Below are 17,949 nucleotides of genomic sequence, written 5' to 3' on the forward strand. Positions count from 1 at the left end.
CCCTTCCTATCTCCACTCAATCCCCTAGTCCCAAAGATTTCCCTGAACATGGTCCTCAGACTCCTGCAGATTCCTGCTGCAGACTCCTGCTGCAGATTCCTGCTGCAGACTCCTGCTGCAGACTCAAGCTGCAGATTCCCGCTGCAGATTCCCATTGCAGATTCCCATTGCAGATTCCTGCTGCCTCATCCCCACACCCCCAGTTACAGAATGTGCATGTGGATGTCCCTCCCCTGGCTGTGTGTCCCTCCAGAGCCTTCTGTCCTCCCGGGAATGCTGGCCGTACCTTGGGTGGGCGCAGCAGCAGCTGGTGGAAGTCCTTGAGCCGGGGCTCGATGCCATGTAAGATGCTGCTGTTGACAGTGTAAGACCTCTCGAATCCCTGAGTGTATGAGTCCATCAGGCCTTCCACTCTGGGGGAACACTGGGATTCACTCAGGATTCACCCACAATTCCCCCTTCCCATCCTGAATAACCACGAGTCCTCAAGGTCCCTCCCAACACAGCACACCCTATGATTCTGGGACTTTATGACATTACACCATTGCCCAGCTTAGTGTTTCATCAGCAATGCCACAAAAAACATTTTCCTTCTACACTTCCCACATTCCATCTTCCGTCTCCTGGGCCCAGAACTGCCCCCAGTATTGAGACATGGAGATTTTTGTTAAAGAGCCTCCACTCACACTGGCCATGTCAGTGGTTTTCTCTTCAAAAATGAGGATGAAAAATAATAATGTTCAGCACCTGAACACATCCCCGTACCTACATGATATTGATTCCATGATATTAATTATTTCCATTATTTATTATACTGTATTAGTTAATACTGGTATCATTTCCCACGTGCTGCTCACACAGCCAAACCTGTGCTGGGCTCAGGCAGAGATGATCAGAAATAACCTCCCAGCAGAGCTGGCAAACCACATTCCCAAAGCACTTCCAAACTCCCAAACACTTCCAAAGGAAACGGCTCAGGGAGTTGCCCAACAAATGTTTGTTCCTCCCACTGTCCCAGGTGCTACCATCCCCATGTGCCAAATGCCCTGGGCACTGCCACGGATGCAGGGGCAGTCACAGCTGCTCTGGGCACCCTGTGCCAGGAGCTGTCCACACTCCCAGTCAGGAATTCCTTCCCAAGAACCCCTCCTGCAGCCGGAAGCCATTCCCTGGACGCTGGCACTGCCCATCCCTTGGTGCCCTGTGGAGCCCTGGGGCTCCTAAGGCACAGTCCCAGTGATTCCCGGTGATCCCAGTGACACCCCAGCAATCCCGGCAGTCCCGGCTCACCCAGAGCGCCGCGTTTCCAGCAGTGTCAGGAGCACCTGGGTTCCGTTCACGATGCAGGTCTCGCTCTGCTCCGCGTCAAACATGTTCCTGAGGAGCTGCTCCACACACTCCTGCCTGGGGACACAGGGGGTCACTGCCACGGGGGAACCCATCAAGGGAAAGAGAAGATCCCATCCTGCTCTTCCTGCTGCCCTGTGCCACTACCAAGGAATGATGGGTGGCAGGAACAGTAGGTTGAGGCCAGCCCTGCTCCCCAGCACATCCCAGCTCCATCCCTCAGGGACAGCTCCCCAAAATCCAGCTCTCGGGAAGCCCCTTCCCTGCCTTCCTCAGTCCCACATCCAGTCAAACCCAGCATCCCTGCAGTTCACAGCCCAATCCTGACGTTCAAAAGTCTCCCTTCCATGGGTGTAAATAAAATATGAAACAAAAAGGTAAAAACAGCTAAATAATTCATGAGGGAGGATTATTTTAACATGGAGCATCTAAATACCCTCTGTCAGCAGAGCAGGGGAGGCAGAGGCAGGAAAAGGAGTCAATTTTCTGTAATGAGTCAAATTCCCTTTACTGCACCCAGCCAGCAGCTCCTGAACTTGGATTTGGGGCCCATTTCCTGATCCCACCTCCTCAGTTCTGATCATTCATTCCTGACTCAGGGATGGTAAAAGTTATCCAAAACCCAAAAGGTCACTGTAATGCTGGGAAAATTGGCCAGGAATGGTCATGAGTGTTATGACCTTGAGCATAAAGGGAAGAGGAGCAAAATAATCCCTTTGCCCAAAATTCTCCTTTATTTTGAGGAGGAATTCTGGAGATGGTTCCTGGAACTGCAGAGTCTCACAGCCCTCTCCAAAACTACCAAGAAAGCCTAAAATAACAAAAAAATTCTGGAAGTGACACGTCTTCCACGACCATCACCCCTCCCACTGCAGGAAATCACACTCCTCATTAAAGGTCCTGGAATTCCCAGGGGAATGACTGAGCTGCAATCCCATCTTAAAAATTCAGAGGGCTCAGAACTGACACAGAGGAGAAGCCACAGGCTCCAGTCAGAGACGTGACTTCCAGTGCCTCTAACTCCAGAGCCCAACTGCAGCAGAACCTGGAGCAGCTGGAGAGTCCAGAGGGGACCCCAGAGCTGCTCCAGGGCTGGAGGCCCACAGTGCCCAGGGATCCAGGCTGGGAGAGCTGGGAGTGCTCACCTGGACAGGAGAAGGATCCAGGGAGAGCTCAGAGCCCCTGCCAGGGCCTCAAGGGGCTCCAGGAGAGCTGCAGAGGGACTGGGGATAACGCATGGAGGGACAGGACACAGGGAATGGTTTCCCACTGCCAGAGGGCAGGGATGGATGGGATCTTGGGAATTAGGAATTCCTGGCTGGGCTGGAATTGCCAGAGCAGCTGTGGCTGCCCCTGGATCCCTGTCAGTGCCCAAGGCCAGGCTGGACATTGGGGCTGGGAGCACCTGGGACAGTGGGAGGTGTCCCTGCCATGGCAGGGGTGGCACTGGAGGGGTTCTGGGGTCCCTTCTCACCCAAACCATCCTGGGATCATCTCTCTGGAGATGGTGCAGAGCCACCTCAGCACCTAAACCATTCCAGGATTCCATGAGAATTCAACACTTCCCTAGCACAGGATCCTGTCAGGCCACAGCACAAAGGCTGGATCTCCCTCATTCCTGCAGGAGCAATGAGGGAAATGAAGAATTTATGGAAGAGCAGCAGGTGCTGGCAGGAGCAGAGCTCCACAGCAAGCCCAGGATGGTCCCAGTGGCCTCCCAGTGCTGGGATGATCCACATCCCATTCCCATCTGCACACATGGACTCCTGTGCCAGGAATTATCCTACAGTCATGGGGGAGCTGACAGCCCTGGATCAGGAAAGAAGATTCCCAGTGCCACCTACATTCAGAGCTCTGGATGGACAGAAATACCTCACGGGAATTGGGAGCTCCAGTCCCTCCCATGGTTCCTTCCAACCCTTTCCTGGCAAAAAGTTGCCTCCAGGCCTAAAAGAGCCTTTTTTTTTTAGTTTCAGTCTCCTGGATAATCTCCTAGAGTTTTAAGGTTTGAAGCAATGATAAGAAGCAGAAAACAAAGGACGTAAAAAATTGAATGCTGATTGCAAAGAGCAAAGGAACAACAGCAGGAGTGGAGCAAAACTGGAAAAATCAGCATTTCTGGTACACACTGAACATCATCTGGGAAATCACAGAATCATGGAATGGTTTGGGTGAGAAGGGACCCCAAAGCCACTCCAGTGCCACCCCTGCCATGGCAGGGACACCTCCCACTGTCCCAGGTGCTCCCAGCCCCAATGTCCAGCCTGGCCTTGGGCACTGACAGGGATCCAGGGGCAGCCACAGCTGCTCTGGCAATTCCAGCCCAGCCAGGAATTCCTAATTCTCAAGATCCCATCCAGCCCTGCCCTCTGCCAGTTTCATGGCATTGCCTTTGTCCTGGCATTCCAATTCTGGATGAACAATCCCCCTCTGGCTTCCTCTGAGATCCCTTCAGTCCTTGAAAGTGCTATGAGGTGCCCACACAACCCTCTCTTCTTCAGGCTGAAATTCCTTGCGTTTTTGCCTCACCCTGGATCAGGGCAGGAGCTTTGGGCTCCCTGAGCCCCTCTCCTGTCTCTGGACAGAGCCCAAACCCCAAATCCCTGAAGAGGCTGTTCAGTGCTGCTCCAGCTCCAAAGGAACATCCCTCTTTGTCTGCTCCCTGCAGAGTGATCCAGGAGCCCCCCACTGTCACCAGTACTCACGATTCCAGTGCTGTGAGAAGTGGATCTGGCTCCGGGACATCCTGGAGCTGAGTGCTCTGGTCTCTGCTCAGCCTGATGATGTCACACAGGGTCTGGGAAGCATTGGATTGCCTCTGGAAACAGGGACAGGAGCAGTGTCAGGGCCAAGCCTGGCCAGGCTGGGAATGCTCTGGCTGGGATCAATCCCATTCCTGTTCCCCCTGGAGTTCCTCAGTGCTGGACGCTCCTGGAGTAGCAGAACCAACAGCCTTTGCACTCAGGGGAGATTGGCCCAAACATAACCACCAAGAGCTGTTCAGGAGCTCGGGGATGAGGATTCCTGCTCCTCTCCTCAATCCTGCTACCCTGGACATTCCATCCTTCCTCTCACTGCTCAGCTTTCCTGCTGGAGAAAACCCTTCACCATTTCATTCCTGGGGTCTAAAAGGTTCTCCAGGGGCGTTTGAGGAATTCATCCTCTGGGTCTGGCCATCAGTCAAAGCCTCTCTGGAGCTGCTGTACCTCAGCATCTGCTCCAACACAAACCCATGGGGATGTTCCCAGTTTTCCTCTCGGAGAGGAAACTTTGCCTGGGATGAGCTGAGGGAATTGGGTGCAGAGAACTGCATTTTCTGGACTTTACAACTGAATTCCTACTTGGGCTAAAATGATTTGAAAATGGCATGAAGTGATTGATTTTAAAGGATCTTCCAGGAACAGCAGGAGCTCCCTAATCCCAAGGGAAGTCCCCACTCTCTGCCGGTTTGAGATGAACAAGAAATTGGGAGTAAAGTAAGTCAAAAGCAGATGAAACCACTCCAAAACCCTACATGTGGTGCTGAGCAGAGGATGGGATATCCCAAGGCCATCCTCAGTGGATCCTCCACAAGCCACTGGGAAAAGGAAAATGGAAATCTCTATGACCCTGCAGGACCCAGCACCCCAAATCCCCAATCCTGGTGCCACTCACATCCTCGTCCTGGCTCGAATGGATCAGCTCCACAAGTCTCTGGATAATCCTGGCTTCATTCAGCCACTGCAGGGAAAAGAGCAGCAGAGAAAATCCTTGCTGGATGGCTGGGAACTCAGAACAGAGGAGCTCTGGGAAGCGCCGAAGGAAGGGGAAGCCTTTCCTTCCCTCTCCTAATCCCATCCCTGAGGCAGGGACAGGCATGGATTTGGGTTTGCATCAGTATGGATGGGGATGGACCTGGGTTTGCATCCTGCCACGTAACTAACACACAGACCCCTCTGGAAAACGTGGAATGCTCCAGGGACCAGGAGCCTCATGTGACCAGCTGTGGCAGAATCCCAACCATATTCCCCCAGCAGTTCCTGCTCTTCTGCTGCTCACACTCAGCAATTCCTCCTCCTGCCAGATGTTGGAACAGCTGCCACTGTACCTCCACCTTGCTCCACAACTTCCTTTTCTCTATGCAAACCATTCCCTAGTTCCTTTTCCAGTCCAGGCAAATCAAGCATGTCCTCTCCAAAGACTCCCTTCTACTTCTCCCTCCCAGGCCCCCTGCAGGCTCAGCCGTTCATCTCCACTCATTTCCATTCACATCCCACTCCTGTTCCAGGAAAACTGCTGGATTTGTGACATCCCTCAAACTCATCCCAACAATGCCCAAACTCAGCTGCCTCTAAAATGAAAAATTCCCATTATAAGGGAAAGCATTTCCAGGGATGAGTCTGGAGCCCCTCAGTACCCAGGGATCCAGGCTGGGAGAGCTGGGGGGACTCACCGGGACAGGAGAAGGATCCAGGGAGAGCTCAGAGCCCCTGCCAGGGTCTGAAGGGGCTCCAGGAGAGCTGCAGAGGGACTGGGGACAAGGCATGGAGGGACAGGACACAGGCAAGGGCTTCCCACTGCCAGAGGGCAGGGATGGATGGGATCTTGGGAATTAGGAATTCCTGGCTGGGCTGGAATTGCCAGAGCATCTGTGGCTGCCCCTGGATCCCTGTCAGTGCCCAAGGCCAGGCTGGACATTGGGGCTGGGAGCACCTGGGACAGTGGGAGGTGTCCCTGCCATGGCAGGGGTGGCACTGGAGGGGCTCTGAGGTCCTTTCCCACCCAAACCATTCCAGGATTCCTTGATTCTGTGATTCCTTGAACATGTTAAGGATTTACATTAATTAGTGTCCCAAAGAGTGCCTGAATTTCAGAACACTTGGAAGCACACAGATTCCCTTTCTCCAAGTTCTCCAGCTGGACTAAAGAGAGGTTGTTCCATGGAAAAATGAGTGGGAACACCTTTGCTGGCAGGAATGACCCAGGCTGCTGCCCTGGAGCCACAGCTGGGCTGAGGGACTGCACAGAGTGACCCCAGCTGTGGGAACAGAAGCTGCTGGAGGGGTGGATCTGCTCCTGGGATAAAAGACTCTCCAGAGCCCATTTGTCCTTGCCAGGCAGGGACAGGGGCTAACAGGGGAGGCCCTCACGTTGAGCACGTCCTGGCGCAGTGCCGTGGGCTCCACGCAGCTGATGAGGCGCAGCAGCAGGTCCATCATGGCAGAAGTGTCGATATGCTTTAGCACCAGGCTCAGGAACTTGTCCTTTTTCCTCAAAAATGAGATCACCTGTGGAAACAGGAGCCTGCATCAGCTGCCAACAGGACACACAACTCCCTTACAGCTCCTCACAACACCCCCACAGCTCCCTCACAGTTCCCTCAATAAACTGCCTCACAGGTCCCCCACAAATCCCTCACAGCTCCCTCACAATTCCCCCACAACTCCCTCACAGCTCCCGGAGCTTCTCCTTTGTGTCTCAGCCACTGACCTTGGCTTGGGAACTCTCCAGGGAACAAGGGAATAATTCTTATTCCAAAGCAACACCAGATCACATCTTTTCAGCCAACTTTTCTTCCCTCTGTGCCACAGAGAAACCCAAGGCCATGGAAGTAAGTGAAGCTGGAGAATTTTTCTTTCCTCTCAAGCTTTCTAGCAGGCAGCATTTAAAACCCCCAGTTAATTACTGAGATATGAGTGTTCCTGAATCCCTGTTCAACCCGTGCCTCAGCACCCCTTCCGTAAGGATGGCCTTGTTTATGGATTGGGATGACTGTGATGATCCTCAAAATGCCTTGGAATGAAAACTGAAGCTTCAGCTGTGCCACGGGGATATCCCAGCTGTGGCAGATCCCAACCCAAAACTCTGGGAAGAGCCTGTCCACTCTAACATCTCCCTGACTGAGGAATTCCCAGAACATTCCAAAGACTCCATTTCACCTCTGACCTTAAACCCAACTGCAGGAATACCATGAGCTCACAGCAAGGACACCACACCGGCAGTGCCAGGGAATTCCCTGGATGGGGCCAGATCCCATCCCTACCTGTTCTGTTTTCCGTGCAATGAGGTTCCCGATGGTCTTGCTGAAGAAGCTGGCGAGGAGGGGGTTCAGGGGGGGCTCGTGGTCCAGGAAGTCGTAGAGGATGTTGAGCAGGGTCTCGTCCCCGCCCAGTTTGTCGTTGATCTGTGGCACGTCGGAGGTGAGCAGCTCGCATGCTGTGTTGGGATACCTGCAGGGACACACCCACAGTGACCACCCTGACACGGGAACCCTACGGAGACCTGCCCTCCACAAAGGTCTCACAAAGGGAAGGAATTCCTGCCTGGGAGGGTGGGCACAGACAGGGTGCCCAGAGCAGCTGTGGCTGCCCCTGGATCCCTGGCAGGGTCCAAGGTCAGGCTGGACACTGGGGATGGGAGCACCTGCAACAGTGGGAGGTGTTCCTGCCCATGGCACTGGAGGGGCTTTGAGGTCCCTTCCGAATCATGACTGATTCCCTCTGGTGAGGACACTTCCCACAATGGGTTATCCTGCACCAGGATCTTCCCCAGTCTCTGCAATCTGAGCTTTGCACTCCCTAAAAGCCACTAAAACACTTCCAGGCCAGCTGGGAGTTTGAACCTTTTCCCTGCACCATTCCCTTCCCCAGCAGCCTCCTCCTGTCCCTGCAGTTCCAGCCCTGAAGGTCCCAAAAGCACCTCAGGCCCTGCTGCTGCTGTCCCAGGCTCGGTGCTGCCCAAGGAGTTGAGGCTGAGGATGTCACTGCCACCACTCCAAAGGGACCTTCCAGCCCGTCCATCGCTTACACCCCAAGGGGACACCAGGACTCATTTCTCTGTTTCCTGGCTCATTCCATGCAAAAAGCATCCACAATTCCTAAAGATCTGCGTCTGTATCAAACTGGGATACACATCCCATGGACAGGGGAGAAATGGAAGCTCTGCCTGTCCCAGCAGGTCCTGCTTCTGCAGTTCTCAGAGCCCCAGCTCTGATCCAACCCCTCACCATTCCTGTTTTAGTACCACATCCCAGCCCTGGAGGTTTCCAGGCTGCAAGGAACTCGCCTCACCTGAACTCTACCTCCGAGCCCTGCAGGCTGAGCTCCCCTCACCACTGGGCTCAGCAGTTTGATGGTAGGTCCGAGATACACACTCTCCTTTCCTGCTCCAGCCTCCTTTCAGGTGTTTAATCCACAAGTTCTGCTTGGATGGGGATTTACTGGGGACTTTTCCTCTTTGCAATTTCCCCTCTGAACTTTAGGAACCTCCATCCCACTGTTTCAGGGATAAAGCCCTGGACGACCCCCTCTCCACACATCCCAAGCCCCAGATCCTTCCAAAGCTATCAAATTTCTCCCTGTTCCACTTCACAAACTTTCCTGAAGAGCCAAAAGTGGGATTCTATCTGGTTTTACAGAGTCCATTATTCCTGCTCAGCCTTTATTCATCCCAAAAGCTTCCCTGGTTTCTAAGGACCTCAAACCCTCCTTCCCCTCTCCAGGCTTTGGAGACACTTCTGGGCCTGCTCTGCCTGGGATTCCCAAGTCCCGCCAGGAAAATGCTCCATGAACATCAGCCCTCAGTGTCCCAGTGGGAATTTCCTTCTTAAAACATCTGTCCCTGTACCCCCTTCCCTCAGTCTTTACCTGTTTGTTACAATCATGGAATCCTGGGATGGTTTAGGTGGGAAAGTACCTCAGAGCCCCTCCAGTGCCACCCCTGCCATGGCAGGGACACCTCCCACTGTCCCAGGTGCTCCCAGCCCCAATGTCCAGCCTGGCCTTGGGCACTGACAGGGATCCAGGGGCAGCCACAGCTGCTCTGGCAATTCCAGCCCAGCCAGGAATTCCTAATTCCCAAGATCCCATCCATCCCTGGCCTGTGTCCTGTCCCTCCAGGCCTTGTCCCCAGTCCCTCTGCAGCTCTCCTGGAACCCCTTCAGGCCCTGGCAGGGGCTCTGAGCTCTCCCTGGAGCTTTCTCTTCTCCAGGGGAACATTCACAGCTCTCCAGCCTGGCTCCAGAGCAGAGGGGCTCCAGCCCTGGGAGCAGCTCCTCTGGACTTGCTCCAGGTCCTTCTGCTGTGTCCCCAGGGCTGGGGCAGCTCTGCAGGTGGGTCCCAAATTCACCTTTCAGAGCAGCATCCTTGCACAGCAGCCACAGGATATTCCAAGCTATTACCCCACATATTCCCAGGCATTCCCACCTGGGAATAGCCATCTCACACCGTTAGCAACTCTTACCCAAAACCAGACTTGAACATGGCATTTCTGTGGCTTTCCATCAACCCCAGCCCTGGTCCATTCCCACTAGGAAAAACCTGCCCAGTGTTTTTATTTATAGTCAGAGCAGCATTTTTATATAAACTTCACAACAGCAAACAAAGTCCCCAAACCCAAATGTCAGTATTTTTGAGTACACATTGGGTTAAAGATGCACAAATACAACTATGGTGAGAAGCAAACCCCTGTGAAGAGCTCAGCGAGGTCTGAGCAGAGGCAGGGCCTGTCTGGAGCTGTGATCTCTGTAATCAGCAGGACCGGGACGTGCAGCATACCGAAAATATTCCAGATTTTATTCATTTTCCAGCTCACTTTGTTCTGTGGGATTGGAAACCCACTGAGTTCAGAGATTTCTACTTCTTGCGCTTCCCTTTCCTATAAAAACCTACTCAAGGGGCTTTGGATTTTGAGGGAACAGCAGGATAAGATTTTTTGGAGATACTATTTGAGATAGAATTTTTTTTTAATGTTATTTGAGATTTGATTACTTGAGACATTACTTGAGCTATGTTTTTATGGAGACATTATTTCAAATAGGATTTATCTTTGAGACCAACTCAACGTTAAACCATCAAAACCAAAACAACAAATCCTGACAATTCCCTCTAACACCTGCAGTGCTCAAAGCCTCCCTCCCCACCAGGAGGTGCAGCAGGGATAGAAGCCAGGTGGAATCTCTTCCAGTCCCGAGATCCCTGGCTGGGATGTCCCAGGGGCAAGCAATGATCCAATACCTACTTGAATCGGACCTTCTCGTCCATGTCCACGGGGGGCTCGTGGGTGATGAGGGTGACCAGCTGCTCCATGCAGTGCTGCTGGCACAGGAAGTCCAGCAGCCGCCGGTTCTGGGCCTTGCATTCCTGCAGGATGTCATCCTCGTCCATCAGCTCCTCCAGGGTCACACCCTCCTTGTCCAGTAGCTTGTCCACATGTGACGTTGTGTTCAAATCAAACTTCCAGAACATGGTGATGGGACACGACTGCCTGGGGGAGGAAAGCATGGCTTATTGCTCCACACCTACTGTGGATTATCACTGAGGTTGGAGAGGACCTCCAGCATCATCAAGCCCATGCATCACCATCCTGCGTCCCCAAGTGCCACATCCACATGGATCTTAAATCCCTCCAGGGATGGGCACTCCACCCCTACCCTGAGCCTTTCCAGTGCTTTCCAGCCTTCCTGGGGAAGGAATTCCCCAAAATCCACCCTGAGCCTCCCCTGGCCCAGCCTGAGGCCATTCCCTCTGCTCCTGTCCCTGTTCCCTGGGAGCAGAGCCTGACCCTCCCGGCTGTCCCCTCCTGTCAGGGAGTTGTGCAGAGCCACAAGGTTCCCCCTGAACCTCCTGTTCTTCAGGCTGAGCCCCTTTCCCAGCTCCCCCAGCCTCTCCCTGGGGCTCCAGCCCCTGCCCAGCTCCATTCCCTTCCCTGGACACGCTCCAGCTCCTCGGGGTCTTTTCTGGGGCACTGAACTTTGAATCCCCCATTCCTATCCACTCCTACCACAACCCCTGTTGGCCCTTTTGTTATCCCAGTTTTTCTCTGAGTTCTATTAATGATGTTTTTTCCATTCTGCTTTCCTAATACCTGGAATTTTGGAAAAGCTGTGAGTTACACCAAACCATTCAGACCACCCCTAGGAGACTCTTCCAGGGCTCTTCCTTTTGCTTAACATTTCCTTTTCCAATTCTGCCCTTCACCTCAGCTCCCCAACAACCCTTCCAAGTCCTGTTCTGGCCACAGTACCAGGTACAGAATTAATGGAATCATGGAATGGTTTGGGTGGGAACGGACCCTAGAGCCCCTCCAGTGCCAGCCCTGCCATGGCAGGGACACCTCCCACTGTCCCAGGTGCTCCCAGCCCCAATGTCCAGCCTGGCCTTGGGCACTGACAGGGATCCAGGGGCAGCCACAGCTGCTCTGGCAATTCCAGCCCAGCCAGGAATTCCTAGTTCCCAAGATCCCATCCATTCCTGCCCTCTGGCAGTGGGAAGCCATTCCCTGTGTCCTGTCCCTCCATGAGTCCCTCTGCAGTCCCTAGCAAGGACAGAACAGTGGCTGTCACTGCCCAGGGACACAGGTGACACAGCTTCCTCCACATCCATCCTGGGCAGTGCCAGCCCTGCTCCCACACTGCACACAGAGTCCCTGGGCTGAGCTGTGTCTCTGTGCCACATTCCCAGATGATCCTGCAGCACCATGTGATCCATCCCCAGGATCACGAGGCTGTTTTTAACCTAACCCACATCCCCATTTCCACACACAGAACTCTCTCCATCCATTCCTTTGGCTTTTTCCAGCATCCAAAATTGTCCCTGTGTCTGATCCTCCACCAGTCCCACTCTGTATAACCTCGGCTAGAGGACAGCCTTGACATTGTCTGCTTAAATACCCATTTTCCCTCCAGGAATGACAGTGAGGGGCTCTGCCTTCCAGTCACAAGAGCAGGGCCTTGCAAAAGGCTGAAGACCCCAATTTTCTCATTAGATTTTAAATCACTCAGTCCTTCAAGGTGCAACTTCCACACTGAAGCTCCAAGTGAAGCATTCACAGAAACCAGGACATGGACAGGGGAAAAACTGAGTTTCTTTTACGCATCAAGATTTTCCTACCCAGAATCCTGGGGGCAGCTCTGGAGAGGCTGGAGAGTGTCCAAGGAATGGAGCTCGTGAAGGGTCTGGAGAACCAGGAAAAGCTGAGGGAGCTGGGAAAGGGGTTCAGCCTGGAGAAAAGGAGGCTCAGGGGGGACCTTGTGGCTCTGCACAACTCCCTGACAGGAGGGGACAGCCGGGAGGGTCGGGCTCTGCTCCCAGGGAACAGGGACAGGAGCAGAGGGAATGGCCTCAGGCTGGGCCAGGGGACCCTCAGGGTGGGCATCAGCAGGAATTTCTCCATGGAAAGGGTACTCAGGGATTGGAACTGCCCAGGGAGATCTGAGTGCCCATCCCTGGAGGTGTCCAGGGAATTCCTGGAGGAGGCACTCAGGGCTCTGGCCTGGGGACAAGGTGGGTATCAGGCACAGCTTGAACTGGATGGGCTGGGAGGGCTTTTCCAGCCCCAGAGATTTTGGGATTCTGGGATTTCAGCACTGAATTTCAGAGTTGGGAGCAGCCATCTGAATGTTCAACCTACGTGACACTGCAGTGACAGCACTGCTGGGCTCGGTGTGTTCCTCACAAACTGTTCTTTGGTATTTTTAACCATCTCTGCTTGGTTATAAATTCACCAAGGGAAGATCTGGCACCAAAGGTCTTCAGTGAAGGAGGTTTGGGGGCTCAGTCAACCCAAATGCAGAAATAATCCCTCCACTGGTGTGGAATCCACATGAAATTCTCCCCTTCCCAAATGACACCCACTGTAATCCTGCAATTCCACAGTTGTCCTGAACTTTTATACATCTCCAGGAAAAGCTGCCTGACCTTCCCTGGAGAGTGGGGAGGGGCTGAGCTGGAATTGCCAGAGCAGCTGTGGCTGCCCCTGGATCCCTGTCAGTGCCCAAGGCCAGGCTGGACATTGGGGCTGGGAGCACCTGGGACAGTGGGAGGTGTCCCTGCCACGGTAGGGGTGTGGCACTGGAGGAGCTCTGGGGTCCCTTCCCACCCAACCATTCCAGCACTCTCTGATTCCATGGGACCTGACACCTCTCCCATCTCAGCACTTTAATTTAGGTCACTTATGCCACCAGTAAAGCAGAGATGTTTTCCCTTTTTCAGGTGGACACTCAAAGCCTTTCCCTGCTGCTGGTTTTATTTCTGGGATATCCAAGGAGAGCAGAACCCAAGAGTGCTCCAGGAGAGCAGCTCTGTCTCGGTACCTGCTGTGGGGCTGGACATGAGATGCAGTCCAGGGAGCAGCTCCAAACCCGAGCCAGAGAAATCCCAGTGTCACCCCAAGCCCTGTGTTTGCCACCAAGGCTCTGCAGGAGGTGCAGGGCTGGGAAGGAGGAGAGCCTGCAGCCAAGGAGAGCCCCTGAGGCCACCAGGTCTGGGACAGCTCATTAACAGCAGCAATTAAACATCCTCTGGGTGGCCACCACAGGCTCAGGGAATCCTGGAATAGTTGGGTGGGAAGGGACCCCAGAGCCCCTCCAGTGCCACCCTTGCCATGGCAGGGACACCTCCCACTGTCCCAGGTGCTCCCAGCCCCAATGTCCAGCCTAGCCTTGCACACTGATAGGGATCCAGGGACAGCCACAGCTGTTCTGGCAATTACAGCCCAGACAGGAATTCCTTCCCAAGATCCCATCCATCCCTGCCTCCCTCAGTGGGATTTCTGTAGTTGTGCCTTTGGGCCCCATATGGACTAAAGCCCCCCTGTCCCAGCACAGCAGCACCAGTTTCCAGCCCATAAATGAATTTCTATTAATGACAAAAATGCAGTGCTGGGGTGTTTGGATTGTTTGGGACAATGCAGGAGATAGTTAATCTCCCTGTTCCGACACAGAATTCCAAGACTAACAAACCCTGCCTCCTCAGGACTGGGAATATTCAACTCCCTGCCAACAAAATTCCAGCTGAGTTTATAAAAAGTTTCAACAAGTAACGCCCTTGCTGTTAAAAACCTCAAACAAAGGATCCCTTTTGCCACCTCTGCTCTATTCAGTTCTTTTTCTCCATCTGCTCAGGAGCTGGGGGGAGAGGGGTATATTTAATTTAATTTCATTTCAATTCATCTCATTTCCCACCCTCCCCAGGGCTGTGTCCTGGACAGTACCTGCCCCCAAACTACTCATTTGCATAAAGGACAAAAATCAATGTTTTACACAAAATGTTCTGAGCCCAAGGAGTTCCTGGCTGGCAATTCCAATGGGGAATTTGTCCATTTATTATTTATTTTTCTTGGATGATCTCTCATCCTCCTGCTGCTGGCAGCCCTAGGGAATGGCTGGTTCAGCACATCCCAAGGCTCCCTTTGGGAACTGCAGTGGAAACAGCAGGGAAGTGACCTGGGGGCATGGTGCAGGTGCCAGGATCACCCTCAGTACTGGAGTCACTCTCAGGTGACTTCAAAACGACCCAGGGTCACACTCAGGTGACTCCAAAGGGACCGAGGGTCACTCTCAGGTGCCACTGTCACTCCCAGGAGCCTTTCCCAGCACTGCAGCCCCACGGCTCCAGGAGTATCCAGGCCCTGTATCACTGTGATTTCTCCCTGAATTATTCCCAGTCAGTTCTGTGCCACCAAGGGTTCCCCTGAGCCTCAGCAAACACAAGCACAGACAAAACATCCACAGCCTTTTCCAAACTTTCCCAAATGCTCTCTGCACTCCAATGCCAAGAGAAGTGAACATAGAGGGGCAGGAACCCCCCAGACGACTCTTCGTGGGAACCAGGACAAAATTCCCAAGATTTACTGATTTTTTTTAGGCCCATTTAAGACCATTCCTACCATTCAAACACTGAATGTTTTCACTAGGTGGGAGCACATGGAAGTGCTGAGGGAAGGACGTTCCCAAAGAGTTCTGGGACCCTCCTGCCATCCCAGTATAAAATCCCAAAGCCAAGCCCAACTCCAGCAGGTCTGGCCCAGCTGAACAGGTCTCAGTTCCATCCAGGGTGAATTTTAGCCTGGACAGACACAAGTTCCTGATGGGAATTTCAAGCTTATTCTTTTTTTTTTTTTTTGCCTAGTTTCAATACAAAATCTCCCCTATTTCCGTAAGAATAAATAATTTTAAGCTTTGCCACATAAAGCAACAAAAAATACCCCAAAATGTAGGGAATTCCCTCCAATTCCAATGGGAAGAAGTCTGGAACACACCAGTACCACACATCCATGCAAGAGTTCTCCATCTTTCATTCCAGTTATCCAGTAAGAGTTATCCCAGCTCCAGGGAATCAAATCTCACTTTACTGAACCTGCTGAACGTAAAGCCCAGAATCAGCTCTTCAACAACCTTTTAAACCACCACTGTAAAATCCACCTGGAAAACACAGATGGCTCAGCTGAATTCCCACTGAAGGGTTGGGCATGGAATTCCCAAGGAGCTTCAGAGCAAAACTCTTTCCCTTTGGTGAGTCAGCAGTGGAATGAAAGGTAAGAAATGAATCAACACAAATTAGAAATAGGAAAAGGAACTGGCAGATGCCAAACCAGGGCCAGTGGATTTGGGAGTGATCCCGGAAGGAAGTGGAACAGCAAGAAATCAACATCTGCTTGGGACACAAAAATAATTAGGCTGAGCCTACCAAAATTGTCACAAGGACCAGGGTGCTCCCAGGCCCACTGTCCAGCCTGGCCTTGGACATTCCCAGGGACACAGGGACAGCCACAGCTTCACTGGGAATTCCATCCCAGCCACGAATTCCTTCCCAAAATCCCGCCTAACCATTCCAATCTGTGCATCTTTAACTCATCACCTATTTCCATGGGAGAGTAAACTTGTTTTACGTAAAATTGCTCCCTTGGGAGCCTTAGGGAAGCTTCTACCAACTGAATTCCCCAATAGGAAAATGCCCAAGTTAGCCATTCCAATTCTGGCACTGGGAAGGATCCCACTGTTCCCACAGCTCCAGGGAATCCCCAATGGAATTAAAGGTGCAGGAAAGGGCAGCTCCCACTGTGTGCCCTGAGCTGCTCTGCTGGATTGTTTTCATCCCTTCCCTGCAGAAATGCAATGGGAGATCCAGGCCTGTTCCCTTTCCCTGCCCCACCATGAGTGGGGCACAGTGTGGCACTTCCACAGGGAATTCACTGAAACAGCCACAGCAGTGCCCAAGACAACAGGGAAAGAGGAGTTCCATGCTCTTCCCAGCAATGACAGACCTGAGCTCAGGTTCTGAGAGGCACTTCCCAGCTAAACCTGGTTTTAGGGAAGATCCTGGCCAGCACACCATGAATCCCAAAATCCCTGAGGCTGGAAAAATCCTCCCAGCCCATCCAGTCCAAGCTGTGCCTGACCCCCACCTTGTCCCCAGCCCAGAGCCCTGAGTGCCACCTTCAGGAATTCTCTGGACACCTACAGGAATGCGCACTCCAACCATGCCTGGGCAGCCCTGAGCACCCTTTCCATGGGGATAAAGCCAGGCCAGGCAGACATAGGGACTGAGCTCCTCAGCCTGGACTGCATCCCCAGGAACATCCCTGGACACAATTCCCTCTCAGATGACTCCAGGTATTAAATATCAGGATCAAGGCCAGGAGCAGCCACCAGAACTGGACACCTAGCATCACAGAGCTCGTCCTCATTACTGAGAATTAACTGGTCCCTTAACGAGGAACTTCACAGGTCCTGGCCAGAAATCCCCCAGTGCTGGGCTGATCCCACAGGGGAGGGGAGATCCTGCCCCTATGCCTAGGTAGGACACCACTTGCAGAGCTGCCCCAGCCCTGGGGACACAGCAACAGCACCTGGAGCTGCTGGGGAGTCCAGAGGAGTCCTTGGAGCTACTCCAGGGCTGTAGCCCCTCAGCTCCCAGGGATCCAGGCTGGGAGAGCTGGGGGTGCTCACCTGGACAGGAGAAGGATCCAGGGAGAGCTCAGAGACCCTGCCAGGGCCTGAAGGGGCTCCAGGAGAGCTGCAGAGGGACTGGGGACAAGGCATGGAGGGACAGGACACAGGGAATGGCTTCCCACTTGCCAGAAGGCAGGGATGGATGGGATCTTGGGAATTACAAATTCCTGGCTGGGCTGGAATTGCCAGAGCAGCTGTGGCTGCCCCTGGATCCCTGTCAGTGCCCAAGGCCAGGCTGGACATTGGGGCTGGGAGCACCTGCAACAGTGGGAGGTGTCCCTGCCGTGGCAGGGGTGGTACTGGAGGGGGTCTGGGGTCCCTTCCCACCCAAACCATTCCAAGATAAAATAACAGGGAGGCGTTCCTACCTTCAGTAGAAGTTTCTTCAAATGTGAAATCTCTTCCACGAACAGAGAAACATTTGGGTTACAGTTCCTGGAATAGACCCAGCTTCAGCGAATTGTTTTCATCCAGTGTGAATTTCTTTGCAAGATTCCAATCCTGGAAAAGATTTATAAAAGTTACCAATAACCAAAGGTACCTGAGGGCCTAAAGTTTTTATTTTGTTCCCTAAATGAACTTCCACAGAGCCTTTCAGCACAGAGAGCAATCACAGGAACTGACAGTCCCTGCCAAGCCATCACCACAGGGCAAAGCTGAACTGTCCAGTTCAGTGTTCCAGGCCAGGCTGGATGAAACTCGGAACTGGGGAGAGTGCAAGAGGATCACAGAGGAGGGGCCAAGGCTGGCTCAGTCCATGAGCTCCCCCACAACTCCAGAGCTGGTCTTTAACCCATCTCCTGAAATCCAGGAACTTCTGCTGTGCTGTGGGATACACCCAAACAGACCCCAACCAGCAGGAGGTACCCACCTTAAATGGAAATTAAATTTTA

The 17,949-nt window shown here is 53.1% G+C and overlaps 1 protein-coding gene across 4 annotated transcripts in view; it reads right to left on the bottom strand.

The window, feature by feature from the left end:
• Window positions 1-17,949, bottom strand: part of PPP6R2 (protein phosphatase 6 regulatory subunit 2) — a 52,589-nt gene that overhangs the window by 16,109 nt on the left and 18,531 nt on the right. For all 4 annotated transcript variants that reach the window (XR_009933181.1, XM_062492419.1, XM_062492418.1 and 1 more), the window contains exons 2-9: window positions 17,425-17,557; window positions 10,345-10,590; window positions 7,370-7,556; window positions 6,477-6,614; window positions 5,002-5,067; window positions 4,053-4,165; window positions 1,291-1,404; window positions 287-413 (exon numbers count right to left, since the gene is read on the bottom strand). Coding sequence is in view for 3 of the 4 variants with exons in the window: in XM_062492419.1 (XP_062348403.1) it covers window positions 287-413; window positions 1,291-1,404; window positions 4,053-4,165; window positions 5,002-5,067; window positions 6,477-6,614; window positions 7,370-7,556; window positions 10,345-10,571 (972 nt within the window). In the remaining variant the exon portion in view is untranslated. The remainder of the gene's footprint in view (window positions 1-286; window positions 414-1,290; window positions 1,405-4,052; window positions 4,166-5,001; window positions 5,068-6,476; window positions 6,615-7,369; window positions 7,557-10,344; window positions 10,591-17,424; window positions 17,558-17,949) is intronic.

This window comes from Cinclus cinclus, chromosome 4 (genome assembly GCF_963662255.1).
Source record: "Cinclus cinclus chromosome 4, bCinCin1.1, whole genome shotgun sequence".
NCBI lineage: Eukaryota > Metazoa > Chordata > Aves > Passeriformes > Cinclidae > Cinclus > Cinclus cinclus.